The 16,807-nt window shown below is 49.1% G+C and overlaps 1 protein-coding gene across 3 annotated transcripts in view; it reads right to left on the bottom strand.

The window, feature by feature from the left end:
* The window catches only part of LOC135900215 (phospholipid-transporting ATPase ABCA3-like), a 661,060-nt gene that overhangs the window by 135,795 nt on the left and 508,458 nt on the right, over window positions 1-16,807 (bottom strand). For all 3 annotated transcript variants that reach the window (XM_070536864.1, XM_070536866.1, XM_070536865.1), the window contains one exon: window positions 564-717. In XM_070536864.1, the coding sequence (XP_070392965.1) occupies window positions 564-717 (154 nt within the window). The remainder of the gene's footprint in view (window positions 1-563; window positions 718-16,807) is intronic.

Below are 16,807 nucleotides of genomic sequence, written 5' to 3'. Positions count from 1 at the left end.
AGAGAATTTTGCACGAATGCAGCATTTGGTAACAAAAGTTAATTTCACACACAGAGTGACATTATGCCCAACCAGTCATCTAAAGTTGAACGCAGGACATCCAATGACTTTTTCTTATTCGAAGAACCTACAAAACCTATTTCTTTGCCACATTCTGTAAGCGAAAGCTTTCTGTGAAGTAGTCGGCTTATGGCTCTTGTAGAGTACGAATTAGGACACAGATGACAACACACCCTGACGATGATGATACTTTCCGGTGTGTCAAAGTATATTGTGGCATAAGCGCTTGACAAGCGTTTGCGTTTCTTCTATCGTGTTCGGTGGTATATGCTGCCGAAATTTCTTCTTACATTACCACGTCTCGAATTCCGCATTCAATTAACGGAGTCTTCATTGAATGCTTAGAAAATTGAGAACAAGTGCATGTAGAACAGAACCAAGCATACTAGCCGGATACGATGCAACCAAAGCTTGGCTGAACCCACTATCCCAGTTTACCAAACCTGGAAAGACAGCTACCAAGAAAGTCGACATTCATCACTTGCATCAATGAAAGTACGTACAGGTACTTCTTGTTCAGTGAGACGCACAATTGAAACCCCTGTGTCAAAGCGGGCGTTTGGATGGGTTGTCTGCTGACGGAGCAGCATGGTGTCAATCAGGTTTCCCTCGATGCTCGATGCTATTACGCTCGTTGGGTTCATCCACATTTCAATTCTGTGACAAAAAAACGTACACATAGCAAACCTTCGCACTGTCACAGTTTTAAAAGTGTCACATAAAAAGCCGATACAGGAGGGCCAGGAGGGCGAAGTAGCAGCGTTCGATGAGGCCCGCTAAGGCGCTCATAGAACGCCGCCAGTTCAGTGTTAATAGTGACATGAAAACCATTGTTGCAAACGCTGTTGCAAATGTTTCGCTGATAATAACCGGGTTCATCAGAGAGAAACGGGCAGCCATTGCAATTAAGCATTTCTACCTACTTTTTGCAAGAATGCCTTCTTTGTCTGCCAGTTTTTAACAACTGGGCACAATTGATAGAAATTTGGACTTGCACCATTTCTGGATTTGTCTTCGTACTTTGTCGACCTGTTGACGTAGCATGGGAAGCCTCGAGAATGCTATGATGTGTGCGAGACAATTCAAAACTTTTTAGACATCGATTCAGCTTTTTTTTTTAATTTTGACGTTACACATTAGATGATGTACTAAGTAGGCGCATGGATAAGTTCCACTACGGTGTGGTCGGGCCACATATATTTTGGAATGACAGCTTTGCATCGCTCCCATTCCACACACCTACATGGTCACTAGACCATGTAGGTGTGTGGCTGCCTTATCATGGTTATTGCTGGTTGGCTTTTTTTTACGTGGTGGTGCAGCGGTGTGTCTGTGATACGACTGTAGCTTCGCATCCCTGAAAGAGACAAAAAACTAATGTGAAGTTGGCCATCAGAGTGAGTGATTCCCATTGCTTAGAGATCCCAAAAGTGTCGATCAACAGCCACTAGACACCTGCAATCACAGATCACAAACGTTGTTGCGGCTCGAGGTGGCGTTGGGGCCAAGGAATCCACCAGACCCATTGATGAGCACGTTCAGCAGTAAGAATGAAGGAACAAGGGCCTATTTTACATTAGTTACACTGGCTCTAGATGCAAAAGCATGCTCCATGTAAGGGCATATTAAACGTCTGAGTTCACATCAGGACACGTAAGCCCACCCTCTCTGCACAAAAGGTATCCGCTTTTAATGCTGTCGTCTTCCCTAGGTGCCTAGACTAGGGAATCTGATGATAGGTACCTCGGCCAATCACAATTGCATCGTTCCGCCGCACTCCCCCTCCGATGGTACTAAATATGAGTGGAATATTTAGGAAATCTAGCATTTTTAGCGCATTTAGCAAGCTCGCCCCCATTTGGGAATCAGAGTTCGGCGCCGTTCTTCAGTAGCCGTCGACTTGGGCCCCTTTCATCCATTAGTTCAGTTTGTCCGTTCAGTCTGCGTTGCCTTCTCGATAGGCGCTGATGGATGGGTGGCATTGCCTCGTGAAAAACGTCTCTAAATAATGCCCTTGGTCGTGTTAAGACGTAAGACATCTGTGCCGTCAGGTGATTCGACTTGAGGGTGACCAGCTGTCAGGTTGTCCGACGCGTCGATGTTTGGTCGTGACAACGGGAATCGTTCTAGAAGTGATGGCTGATGCCACAATGCCCTACCTTCGCTTCGTTGTGGCCTTCTCCCTCTTATTACAGGCACACACACACATTGGTCGTCGCGCCCTAGCACACGCCAACCGGACGCTCTGATCCTCGCATCGCTTAACAAAGATCTGTTCTCTCTCTGTCGCTCTTTCTTTTTCTGTCGTGGTCGGCTCTCAGCAAGGCAGAAATAAGTTTCTTATCTGAGTAACATCACCAGCGATACGTACAAAACATGCTCTAAAATACCCTGTGTTCGTAGCTTAAAATACCCGGCTCAGATCGTCTGCATTCTTATTCTGCCTCCCTTTCCTATACTCTACCTCGAAATTGTATTCCTGCAAAATGAGACTCCATCTCAGCAGTCTCCCGTTTTTTCCCAACATTGGCTTCAGCCATGCAACAGAACAATGGTCGCTCTCAGCCGTGAATTTCGTGCCTTCAATATAGCATCCTAGCTTTTGCGTGGCACATAGTATGCACGAGCACTCTTTCTCCGAGCTGCTAAACACCTCGTCTCAGGATGTCAGTTTTCGACGGAGGTATAGCACGGAATGCTCTTCACCGCGTTCGTTTCGTAGGGCAAGGACAACAGCTAGACCGCGGTTGCTGGCGTCACACTGAAGAATTAATTCTCTGCGAAAGTCTGGCGAGGGAGGCACAGGCTGCGAAGACAAAGCTTTCTTCAGATTCTGGAAAGCCTCTTCCCTATTGGTGCTCCAAGTGACCCCTCCTGACTCACGTTTACGGAGACTGTCAATGACTTGGTGAGAGACTTTTGCGGCGCTATCTCGGATCCTGGCAAAAGATCCGACGTAATGGCGCACTGAACTATGAGGCCGCGCCAGACAGTATTTCGCAATCACATAGGCTCCGCGCACGACTAGAAGTCGTCCATGTGGTATGTCTCAAGTCTTTCTACACCCGCTGACGAACTTTGGGACTTTGTTTTATTGTTACTTTGTTGTTATTTTTTCTTTTCTACGTGTGCTTTTGATTTTGGCTTTTGCCTTTGCAGCATCCGGACGATGATATTTAGGAGGGGGTCATTGTCACGTGTATTTGTTTGCCTGTCTCCAGTGACCGCTCTAAGATGCCGGCTAACAAATGTTAAACGTTATCGCCCTGTGAAGCACGCGCCTGCATGTATCGCAAGTCTCACAGAGGCATGGAGTGCGGACTGGAGTCCAAAGCAGGGTTTGGTCTCCAGGGTGAAAACGAAGGTCACGGCGTTTGTTGTCGCAGCGACGTTTGCGCTCAGCTTGGGTAGCTTTTGTGCTCTGCCGGGCGATATGACGACAATGTGCAACTCGGGCAGCAAAATCTTCAGGAAGGGACGCGTTAGGCAAAGAAGGTGCTAAAAAGAATTCGCTGTCGAATATGGTCGAAGGAGATCGTCCATACAGAAGGAAGAAAGGGCTGTAGCCAATAGTCCGTTGAATAGCAGTATTATATGCGAATGTCACAAAACGAAGAATTTTATCCCAGTCAATGTGGTCAGGATGGATGTACATGGAAATCATGTCAGACAGCGTATGGTGGAAGCGCTCAGTAAGGCCATTGGTTTGCGGATGATAGGTAGAAGGAGATTTGTGGATGGTATCAGCGCCCCGAAGAACGTCTTCGAGAACTTGGGAAATAAACGCCTTGCCACGGTCACTCAAAAGAACGCGACGAGCCCCATGGCGCAAGACGATGGAGCGCAAAAAAAAGTCAGCGACCTCAGAAGCGATACCGGATCGCAGAGGGGCATCTCGGCATATCTTCTTAAATGGTCGACCGAAGTGACAATCCAGTGGTGACGGGAGGGTGTTAAAGGCAAGGGACCATATAAATCTATGCCAACAAATTGAAAAGGTGCGTCCGGGAAAAGGAGAGGTTGTAGTAAACCGGCAGGAGGGGATGTCCAGCGTTTGCGCTGCTGACATGATGCAGAAGAGGGGCCATGTATTTGGCCACCGTTGTGGATAGGCCAGGCCAGAAGCAGCGGCTCTTGATGTGGTCGTATGTCTCGTAGAAGCCTATGTGGCCAGCCAAAACGTTGTAGTGAAGTGCCTCTAATACTCGCAGGCGAAGGCAGTGAAGTAAAACTGGTACCCACTGGCGAGCTGTTGGGTGGCAAACGTAGCGGTGTAGCAGGCCACCATGAAGGTGAAATTGTCGAAGCTGGCGTCGCAAGCGGCTGTTGTGTGCTTCGGCGAGCCCACTAAGGCGATCAATGAGATTTAGACAGTAGGAGTCGGCCCGCTGAAGCAAGACGAAATCAGAGCCTGATGGAAGCGTAACTTGGTCCAGGGGCGTTATCGAGAGCTGGTGTGAGGCAGGTGTAGCACCGGAACGGCGTGGTGGGGAAGACGACGGCGCTTTACCGGGAAAGAGCGAGAGTGGGCAGCGAGCCAATGCGTCTGCATCATGATGACTTTCCCAGACTAGTTAGCGTAAGCACTAGCTAGTTTCCAGCGGTAGTTAGTGTAAGTACTATTAACGTACTTCGTCGTTTTCATTTGTACATAGCCATCACCATCTTCCCTGTTCTATTTCTTCGCGCTTGAGCTGGGGCGTTCCCTTTCTTGGAATAAAGAGCGCTTGACAGCTTGGGCGGTCTCGGTCTTATAAGGTGGTAGAGGTACGTCAAGACCCCTACGTCATCTCGCTTTCCCGTCTTACCTGGTGCTACGTTCTGGTTGCCGCCTGCGCCCGCCTACCCCTACAACGATGGACATTTCCGACCCCGGCTCTTCCGGCGCTTCTTACCCTACCACACAGACGGCTCCACCTGCGGTGCCCCCTTAGACTGTGACGAGCCCTCAACGCCATCCATCTGTCTTTGCGGCACTCCGCAGTGATGACGTCGACGATTGGATCAACCACTACGACCGCGTGAGTCCTTGGAATAAGTGGAACGACAGCCTGAGATTGAGATACATCGCATTCTACTTGACGGGTGTTGTAAAGACGTGGTATTTCGACCATGAATCCGACATCACGAAATGGTCCACGTTTACCTCCAAGCTGCGGCAAATCGCTTCCTCGTCTTGCCGTGCAGAAGTCGCCAAACAGAAGCTGGGCACGCGCCTGCAACTTCCAGAAATGTCTTACACCTCATACATAGAGCATGTCTTGGCTCTGTACCGCCGTGCGAATCCTAGCATGACGGAAGCCGAACCTGTTCGACATATTAAAAGGCATTGGTTATGTCGCGTTCAACGCCTTAATCGTGCGAAATCCGGCTTCTGCCCAAGACATTACTGCCACATGTCAGTGCCTACACGAGTTGCAGTCTCTTCGTCTTCAACATGACAGCAGCGATCCTCAGGTTCCCCATTCTTCAGATCTACGTGCTCTTATCCGAACCATCATCCGCGAAGCGTTTCAACTACAAGACCTGAGGCGTGCACCTGCTGCCTCTACCCCGCACCTCCACCAGTTTATAAGACCGAGACTGACCAAGTTCATGCGCGAAGAAGTAGAACAGGGAATGAGTGAGTGAGTGAGTGAATAAACGTTTATTTGGTCCAGCAAAGCGCGATAAAACGCGCACCTGGCTAATCTCACGACGGGACTGACAGATCTAGTCTGCCGGCCCGATCGCGGGCGCGCTGGACGGCCAGGATTTGATCCTCAAAGACGGGACTTCGCAGGAGGGCGTCCCACTCTTCTTTGGTGAACTTCGGGCCCAGCGACCCGCACTCCCAGAGCATATGAGGCAACGTAGCTACCTCACCACAGGCCACGCAAGAACAATTCGTATAAATCTCTGGATATATGCAATTAAGGGACGCCGGATTTGGGTACGAGTTCGTTTGAAGAAGTCTGAGTGTGACCGCCTGCGGCCTGCTTAACTTGGAGTGAGGCGGGGGGAAAACCCTTCTCTCTAAGTAGAAGAATTTAGTTATTTCGTTGTGTGTGAGAGGAGCGTCTCGGTGTCCGGGGAGAGAGTCGCCCGACCCGAGGGCAGCGCGGTCGGTAAAGCCACGCGCAGCCTCGTGGGCAGACTCGTTGAGGTTCAGAGGAACCCCCTCAATCGCCCCGACGTGTGCAGGGAACCGAAAAATCGAGTGCATGGAGGTGTTGCCGTGTTTGGCGCCTTTCAGAATTTGAACTACCTGCCGGGCGACCCGGCCTTTCTGGAATGCCCTGATGGCGGCTTTCGAATCGCTATACACCCTGTCTCTCCGACCGTCTTGCATGGCGAGTGCAATGGCCACTTGCTTGGCCACCTCTGGGTTCGTCGTCCGGACGGAAGCACAGTTGATAACTTTACCCAGCGTGTCAACGACGGAAACCGCAAAAGCCTTGCCGTCTCGGTAAGCAGCGGAAGATGATGGCGGCTATGTACAAATGAAAACAAGAAAGTGTGTTACGAGTGCTTACAATATATATATATATATATATATATATATATATATATATATATATATATATATATATATATATATATATATATATATATATATATATATATATATATTGTGGCGTGTGGAGAGACACACACAGAAGAGGCTATTTACGGGCTGTATATACTGGAGCCGGGCAGCCAGGCCGACACGCGCTCGCGCCAAGCGCACCGACCAACTTCATCGTCGTTCTCGCGGCGGCTCGTCGCTTGAGCATCGCTCGATGATATCGTAATAGTACCGCCCCGGTGGCACAAGCACCGTCACGGTGCTGTCAAATATCCAAAGCGCTTGGAGAGTTGTAGGGCTTGAGTTGGGCGACGTGGACAATGTCACTGGTTGTAACAGCGTAGGACATAGTGGGCGTGACTAAAACGATTTCATAGGTGACATCGGTCACACTGACATCGGATCACAGCGGAGGTGTTTAGGTATTACAAGTCGGAACTCAGAGCCGTCCAGGTGAAGGTTATGACTGCACAGAGTACCGTCGCGGAGGACGGAGAGGCGTAGAGTAGCATCGGCCGGAGAGTGTTCAAAACAATCGATGAGCGATCTCATGTAGGCGTCACGACATTGCTCGTCGGTGAAATGAAGCAGCTGTGATACAGAGAATACGCAGGAAGCACTGGCAATATTGGAGGAGTCAGAGTCGTGAACAGGGTAACGCGACAAACTGTCAGCGTCTTGGTGCAAGCGGCCGGACTTGTACACCACGGAATATGAAAATTCTTGTAGCCTCAAAACCCATCGACCAAGCCGACTTGTAGGTTCTTTTAGTGATGAGAGCCAGCAGAGATCATGATGGTCAGTGACGACGGAAAACTGGCGACCGTAAAGGTAAAGACGGAACTTCACAACCACCCAGACGACAGCAAGGCATTCTCGTTCCGTAATGGAATAGTTGCGCTCAGATGGTGCTAGGAGGCGGCTCGCGTAAGCAATAATGCGATCCTGACCACGCTGACACTGGGCTAAGACGGCACCCACGCCATGACCGCTGGCATCTGTACGCAAATCTGTAGGGGCATCAGGGTCGAAGTGGGCGAGAATGGGTGGTGAGATTAGAAGAGTGACGAGACGAAAGAATGCGGCGGCTTCTTCAGTGTCCCACTAGGATTGCAAGATCAGTTAGGGGTCTAGCAATTCTCGCAAAATCTGGAACAAAACAGCCAAAGTAGGAGCATAGCCCTACAAAACTTCGAACGCCTGAGGCTGTCTTTGGAACCGGAAACTCTCTGACAGCGCGAGTTTTGTCGGGATCTGGCTGTACTCCGGAAGCGTCAACGAGATGGCGTAGAAAAGTTATTTTTCAGTGGCCAAAACGACTTTGGACGAGTTAAGCTGCAGCTTCGCCTTTCCAAATACATGAAGTATAGTTGTGAGACGTTCAAGGTGAGAGTCGAACGTTGGCGAGAAGACGATGACGACGTCGATGTTGCAGAGGCATGTGGACCACTTGAAACCTTGGAGCAAGGAGTCCTTCATACGCTCAAAGGTGGCAGGGGCATTGCATAATCCAAACTGCATTACTTTAAACTGGTATAGGCCATCAGGTGCGATGAACGCGGTTTTTTCTCTGTCCATATCGTCAACAGCAATCTGCCAGTATCCCGAACGAAGATCAATAGACGAGAAATAGCTGGAACCGTGCAGGCAGTCTAGGGCGCTGTCTATACGTGGGACCGGGTAGACGTCCTTTATAGTAATGTTGTTCTCATGAGGGTAGTCTACACAGAAGCGCCACGTGCCGTGCCTCTTCTTAACCAACACCACAGGTGACGCCCAGGGACTCGAAGAAGGCTCAATGATGTTTTTATCTAGCATTTTGTTCACTTTTTTTAATTACACGGCGTTCCGACGCAGAAACACGATAAGGTCGTCGGTAAATAGGCGCATTATTGTCAGTAAGAATCCGATGCTTGACCGCGAGCGTCTGGCCTAAAGGGCGATCGTCGAAGTCGAAAATATCTCGGTAGGACGATAATACTTGGCAAAGCTCTTCAGCCTGCACAGAGGACAGGTCCGTCGTAATAATTGTCTTCATGTTGGGATCGGCACCCGAGTCTGGCACGAGGGGCATGCTAAGCTCGCGAGAACCATCGGTCGATAACGCTGCCACGTATTCGTAGCCGAGGCAATCAACGGTGGCAAGGCAAATACCTTGCCGTAGAATTTGCTTTGCCAATCCAAAGTTACAGACAGGCATGCGAGTGTGGTTCGCAGTAATAGTAAGTATACTGGGAGGCAGGGTGACGTAATACTGTATTGGGATGCCGGGCAGAGCAGTGACGAGGTACTCGCCATAAGGAACTCATGGGAAAGACAACAGTTCAATGTAGGCTATTGACTTTGGCGGCAGGCGAAGAAAGCCGGTGGGACGTAAGCGGCAGTGGGGTGCGTCAGAAGGTTCCGCGAGCATCGGTAACTCAAGGCGAAGGGTACTGGAAGAGCAGTCAATAAGAGCAGAATGTGCGGAGAGAAAATGGAGGCCGATAGTGAGGTCGTGGGGGCAATGAGCAATTACGGTGAAGAGGACAGGAGTGTGGCGGCCGGCGATGCTGACACGTGCCGTACACATGCCGATGATAGGCACAGTGCCGCCATCCGCAACGCGGACGACGCGTGCGGACGCTGGGGTGAGGAGCTCGTTTAGTCGTCGTCGGAAGGCAGCACTGATAATAGAAAGATGTGCTCCTCTATTGATGAGTGCCCTGACAGGATAGCCGTCAACGTCAACATCAAGAAGGTTTTGGTTCGTGGGTAACGTGAGCAGAGGATTTGAGGGCAGCGTCGACAACGCAGCTTCACCTCCAGAAGCTGCAGTGCCTAGTTTTCCGGCTGAAACCGGGAGGCGATAGACGGCGAAGAGAAGCGACGGGGTTGTCGCGAACGAGACTGATGGCGTCGAGGTGAGGGCGTGCGGCTGTAGCGAAGGTTTGGAGCAGGAGCATCAGCGGCAGTGGGTTCATGGCGGGTGGTATAGGGAATGGAAGGTCCAAAGGTGCGGGAATGAGCGGCGGCGTAGGTCCGAGGAGTTGGCGGGCATTGGTTGTTGCAGTGACGAGCGACGTGGCCGATGCGACAGCAGTGGAAGCAGATCGGCCTGTCATCAGGGGTACGCCAATCGGACGGTATGCTGCGAGATGTGGCAGAGATGGACTTCTGAGGACGAGGAGGGCCGCTAGAGAACTGGGGACCGCTGGGTTGAGACGTGGAACACACTGAGTTCAGGCGCATGTTCTCAAATTCCTGTCGGACGACGGCCTGAATCATCGCAATGGTGGTTGCTGGTGCATCGGGAGGCGTCGTGGAGAAAGCTGGCGAACAGGCGGCCTCGTGTTCGCGGCGAAAAATACGGGTGACGTCGTAAGAGGTGGTGGTCTGACGTAGACGACCCTCACATGCCGACGTAGCAGCAGTGTTGGGTAGCCGGGTGATGTGGTGTGGGATACCGCGGCTCTGGGCTTGTTCAAGGCGACGGCATTCTTTTATGATGGCGTCGATAGTCGAGACGTTGCCGAAAACAAGCAAATTGAAAGCGTTGTCGGCGATGCCTTTGAGAAGATGTGACACTTTATCTGCTTCGGACATAACATCGTCAGCTTTGCGGCATAGAGCCAAGACGTCGAGGATGTAGGAAACGTACGGCTCCATAGATGACTGAACACGAAACGCAAGAGCCTTTCTCGCGGCAGCTTTGCGCCCAATGGGGTCACCGAACAGGTCCCTGAGCTTTTCTTTGATGCTGTCGCAACTGGTTATCTCGTCGTCATGCGTTTGTAGCCACACGCGTGGGGTGCCGCCGAGATAAAAGATGACATTGGCGAGCATAATCGTTCGGTCCCACCTGTTATTAGTACTGGCGTGTTCATACAGCTTGAACCAGTCGTCGACATCCTGTCCCTCCAGGCCAGAGAACACATCTGGTTCACGGTGTGGGGCAACCGTGATGATTGGAGCAGTCAGACAAACCGAAGCCGTTGTAGAGGCGGGCTCACGCGCGTCACCGGGAGGCATGGTGACAAGCTCGGTGTGCCGACCACTTCGGAGTTCCGTGGTGAGGACGGGGATCACTGACCTCCACCAGAAATGTGAGGCGTGGAAAGACAGACAGAAGGGGCTATTTACACGCTATATACACTGGAGCCAGGCACTCGCTCGCGCCAAGCGCACCGACCAACTTCATCGTCGTTCTCGTGGCGGCTCGTCTCTTAAGCATCGCTCGACGATATATATATATATATATATATATATATATATATATATATATATATATATATATATATATATATATATATATATATATATATATATATATATATATATAAGTTATCTCAAGTAACTTGTGCCAGGACTTCAAAAATAAAAACACTTCGGACGTGAATCGAACCGAAAGCATAGTGCTGGCAATAGCTTGGAGAAACACAGTCTGTTTTGTATTGCCCCCGTAAGTCATTATTTCTTTGAATTTAATTAATATACATTTGAGTTAAGCTTAACACCACAAGTGTGATACGCAGAGTCATAGAGCACATTCAGAAACCTCCTATTACATTGCTTCCTGCATGATTTGTATCACTTGTCTTTTCCGCGTGCGCAAGTAACCCGCGAAATACCAAAAGAACACCACGTGATGAGGTGCTGTCACAATGCTATTGTGCTGCGCTCAAGCATGTAATGGGTGAACAAACGCTGCCGCATCCCGGCTGCCTTTGCCTCTATTTTGGAACATTGCGGCCGGCAGACAGTAAGGTACCTCTCGCGCCTCGCTTTAATAAAAAGAGTACAGTGTGTGATAAACCAGGAAACTAAATCTCTGCTGCCTCAGCCGTCCAGCCCAGTAGCCGGTGTCCTAAACATTAGGCCATGGTCGCTTTTCTCTCTCTTCATTACCGGTTTCTCACCACTATACAAATATCAGTGAAATATACTTGTTACTTCACAACGCAAAGGAAAAACAGAGTAAAGGCGGTTAGCCACCCCATCGCTGGGCTTCCACTTTAGGATTTCTTCACGTTTTCCAGGGATCTACCCTGGGCAGCCGGTGAGGAAGAAACTCTTGCCTTTTGAGCATTTCAATGTACTGGATAATGCTCTCACGAAACAGCACACGCACCGGCCTCTGGACGTGTGTCGGGGTCATAGTAACATCTCGCCATTCGAGCCCGCCATAAATAGTAGAGACCAAGAAGCTATAATACATTGAAAGTTAGACCATACTAGTTGTCGACTGGCATAAACGCGATTCCTATAGTGAATGTAGTGGTACTTCTATCTTTAACGTTAACTGCGAAATGTCCCTGAATAGTCGCAAGAGCGCAAAAGAACGAAACACGAGCTATCATCACACATTTTCTTTAAATAAAAGAATTCACACACCACGGTAAATCGAAACCTCGATCTTCCAAATGTGTTCGTACAAACAATGTGCCAGCATATAGTTTAAAGAAGGTTCTTACGGTAGACTGAATTTGCATCTTGGCTATTATCTCATTTGAGTACGTTTTCTTTCTCCGCATTGTTTATTGACCTCTACATAGGTATCGGCAAAACTAGGTCGCATATGTCGTTATCTAGCCTTTCTTCTTCTTAATGAATAAAAGCTACTCGTTTGAAAACGTGAGAGACAGAAATCCTCCTGGTGAGCTACATCACTGCTAACAGAACGCCATTGGTTGCATACTCGTATGTTCTATATTTCATTTTTTAATAATGCCGATAACGTTAACTCTGACACCCTGTATACTAAAGAACGTACACGGCGTCATACAGTGCCATTTTACCCCATCCCCCCTTGTGGCAGCTAGCACTTTGGGAAGCTGCGTGACGCTGATTCGCCTTCAGAATCGGTCCACATGGCGTGAGGCTTGCACAGCTTTAGAGCGGAGCTCTTAGGCGCCCGTTCCTGCGGCGAGTGTCGGCGTAACCAAGCGAACGAGTGCAGTGAAGGATGAAAGACCGAACGCGGAGCGCAGCGAGTGACGAAAGACGGGAGAAGGAAAGCGGAGGAGGAGGCGGTGGCGAAAGCGGGAGATAGAAATTATACGGATATCCCGCACTGTGGAATTCGAAGTAAGGGAAGCTTTTTTTGCTGTTTGCTTTCACAGACGATGATTAGCGGCAATGTTGACGGCGATTGATTAATTACTTCAACGTTTAGTCCAACACGAGAGTGGTGAGTTGATGTTAAACCTTAGCTTGCGCGCCAGGGCTGTTTGTCTGCGTAGTACACATAACACTCAGGGAGTCGTGCTTCCTTGAGGCATTGCTGTCGCCATATGGTAGCGTTCTGCAGGGTTGAGCATATTCTCTGCCTCACATGGCATATCGCATCGTGACAGAAATGTTTAAGTTTAATTTATTTATCGGGCTGTACGTGCCATAACAACAATTGAGGCACGCCGTAGTGGCGGACTCCAGATTAATTTTGACACCATGGTGTTCTTTACCGTGCCCCTAAATGTAAGGGCACGAGCGTTTTTTATTTCGTCCCCTTCGAAATGCGCCTGCCACGGATGGGATCAAACGTGCGACCTAGAGCAATGCCATAGACACAAAGCTAAGGCAGCGGGCAAAGAACCATTGATTTGACGTGTGACCGCTTCCGTAGTGTAGCCTAGACCCTACAGTGCGCTTTTATGCTGCTCTGCTTCTGCCCGCCCTGCGCAGCTTGTCTGCTTGACAAATTCGCATAATGTTAACTTTTCAGAAATAGAAGAAATGTACCGAAACACAACTAGCACTTAAATTTATCGCGTTTGCCCACAACCGCTGTTGTGTCTGTGGTATTAACGTTTCTTTGCCTTGCATTACCGACCCCCCTTTTATGGGAACTGAGACCCAAGAGTGGCAAGGCTCTTATTCACTCGTATCGCGACTGCGTCGCGTTTTCTCACCCACACTCTCCTCTCTACAATCCTACCTACCTTTGCTCTGTACTGACACGTTACTAGAACGCTAGGTTGTCGTTAGTTACGACATGTTCTTGCTATTTTATAAAAACCTACACTTTATGTAATGCCACTTCGGGGAGCATTTAAGGTAATAAGCTGTATTGACCGGATACTGCAACTTCCGCAATGCTTTTGCGAGGGGTCATGGATAGTTACAGCAGTCAAGAAGCTAATGTGGTGACACTCAGGGAGCTCCAGAGGGAATTGTGCACATTCGAAGCGGTGGAAAAATCAAGCGGCTTTCTTCCGTCTCCTTTCTTCTCTGCCACGCTCTTTCGATGTGTATACACGCTCTGAACCATGCCCAAAGTGGTGTGCAAGGCAACAACGACAGCAGCGGCCACAGGAGCGGCAGCAGCAGCGGCGGCAGAAGCGGAAGCAGGAGCAGCATCAGTGGTAAAGCCGAAGGAAATGGGAAAGAAACCTTCGCTTTAGAAAGCGCACGCTGTCCAGAATTTTCTTCAATATACCACCTGTAGTGCCAGGCATTTTTGCTGTGCTGATAACAAATTCAGGTAACATGTGACAAAGCCATAGGTGGCATATTATGTTGGGATAAGGAAGCGATTAACCAGTTGTTGGATGAAAAGACATGACAGACCAAGCCTTCCATCATTCATTAGCCTGAACAAATTCGTCCTATTGCAGTTTTCACATAGTGGAAAGCTCGCACAAAAGTGACGAATACTCTGTGGCGCTCCTGCAAAACAACTCGTGTGCAACACGACACTACGTTTCCCACAGTGCCCTTAACAAACTTCGAGAGACAAGTGCAGTAGCACGGCTTAGCTTGCTGTTGTATCTCCTTTACTTGTTCAGCCAAGTAATTATCAGTGTTTCTATAGCCTCCTAGAGGCACAGCGAGGCACTTATTAGAGCTCTAGACCAGTGTAGGTCAGCATAAATATCTTGGGTCGATGGCGATTTCCCATGCCATAGACTTTCCTCAGTTCACCCTAGTTTCCGGAGTTGACCCCAAATTTCCTAACGGCAATGGTCTCTTTGATACTTTCTCAAGGCATAAAACACATATGTGCAGAGCATATGCCAATCGCCCTAAAACTTAAATTGGCGCATGTTGTATTATGGTCAAACACAAGCTTTCAAAATACATACGAAAAAAAATCGGACTTGCTGGGCAGCCCTGGCGGACGGAATGTCCTGAGGTGATGGGGATCGACGAGCCTTGTCAACACTTAACCTAGTAGTTCAGTTCTCAAACCCCAAGATTAACACTTTCTGTAATGGCAAATGCAACAATATCAAGCTCAGGTAGGCAAATAGCACATCATGTGATGCACAATCAAAGACATTCTCCTGATCATGCTGAAGAATTGTGTCAGTAGACCCTAATTCCACGCAAGAAAAAAACGAAGATACTGTCACGTGGTAGTGACGGTGAAGAAGGCAGCAAAACTGTGAATGACGAAACTAGCGTCTTGTAGGGCGAACCCTTGCCCCCCAAAACAGGCTACACTTAAAGCACAACGATAGCGGCGAACACAGTCGGCGATCGTCGAAAACCTGATCTACCGGTTAAGAGCGTCGGCTTTTATACACTAATCATCGAAGGTTCCAGAGTAATCAGTGGTACCTGCGTGTCTTGCAGAAAGTTCTACACAATTCACGACACACATGCAATCAGATTGCACAAGCTTCGGTGACAACATAACCATCGATAACATTCGAGAAACTTCCGATACATGCGGGCGCGCTCCGCTCTGAGATATACTTGTTAGACGGTATAAAGCGCTCACCCGTAAAAGATAACCAAGTCCACGTGTCAATACCTATAAAGAAAGGGGGTCACACACGGAGACACAATCTTTCTAATGCTATTCACTGCATGCTTGCAAGAAGTACTCAAGATATTAAATTGGGAATGCTTAGGAGTAAGGATCAACGGCGAATATCTCAGTAACCTTCAGTTTGCAGAGGACATAGTTCTATTCAGCAACACTGCAGACGAGCTAAAACAAATGACTGAGGACCTTAACACTAACAGTGCAAGAGTGGGGTTGAAGATTAATATGCAGATAACAAAGATTATGATCACTAGCCGGGCAAGGGAACAAGAGTTCAGGATCGCCAGTGAGCCTCTAGAGTCTGTGAAACAATACGTTTATCTACGTCATTTACTCACAGGGTACCCTGATCATGAGAAGGGAAATGACAGAAGAATAAAATTTGGTTGGAGCGCCTTCGGCAGAGATTCTCAGATTCTGACTGGAAGCTTACCACTATCATTAAAAAGAAAGGTATGCAATCAATGCATTCTACCGGTGCCGACATACGGGGCAGAAACTTTGAGACTGACAAAGAAGCTCGAAAACAAGTTGAGCATCGCGCAAAGAGCAATGGAATGAAAAATGTTAGGCGTAACGTTAAGACACAGGAGGAGAGCGGTGTGCATCAGATAACAAGTAGGGATAGCCGATAACAGTAGACAAAGACATTCTCTATGGCGAAAGCGTGCGACAGCCAGCCGACGATGGTGGCTAAATCTAGCGTGCGCAAGTGGACGAAGTGTGCCATATTCCTTCACGCGCATGGTACCGGAGGAGGGGAAGGAGGAAGGCGGCATACTTCGTCCGCGCTGTCGCGCGGGCTTTAACTCGAAAGCGATCTGCTTTGGGTGCCCAGTTTAGGTGGGCCAATGGCTGGTAACTTCGCGTGCGCTATGTTCTCACCATTCCGCACAAGTTGAAACGATAGACAGCACGAAGGTCTCTTCGCTCGCTGCTGCTGCCGCGATTCCTCAGGCCAGCGTTCAGACAGCGAGTGTCCGCGGTCATCGAGTGTGACGTGTTCATGTTTGCCTGTGCGTACTGACACCATACTAGATAATTTAGATAGTAAGCGAGTGCCTAAAACGGGGTATTATACTCCGGCGGCTGCTGCATGTGACGCGGCCATGCGAACCCTGTCTTGAACACAATCTGCGGTGCGGACAGTGCAGGCGCCTAGGTGCAACAGGAACAGATAGCGTCGTCTGCGGTACAGCACCCATATGCTTGCGCATCAGCCGCGTTGACGAAGTGAAACGTCACTGTGACTTTTCTTCTGCTATTGGTATTAAGATAGTGTCGGTGTCTTCAAATGACGGCGGCAATGATTTCATCGTGCAACCTTCCTTGCAAACTGGTTGCAAGAATTAGGACAGTTCGTTTTAAAAGTTTTATACCATGCCACTCAGGCCTTCCGGCCTGGTGACCTATGGGAGAAGAGACTGTCTATTGGCTTTTCCATTTGA

The sequence above is a fragment of the Dermacentor albipictus genome, chromosome 4 (genome assembly GCF_038994185.2).
Source record: "Dermacentor albipictus isolate Rhodes 1998 colony chromosome 4, USDA_Dalb.pri_finalv2, whole genome shotgun sequence".
NCBI classification, from domain to species: Eukaryota; Metazoa; Arthropoda; class Arachnida; order Ixodida; family Ixodidae; genus Dermacentor; species Dermacentor albipictus.
This window is presented reverse-complemented; position numbering and strand designations above follow the sequence as displayed.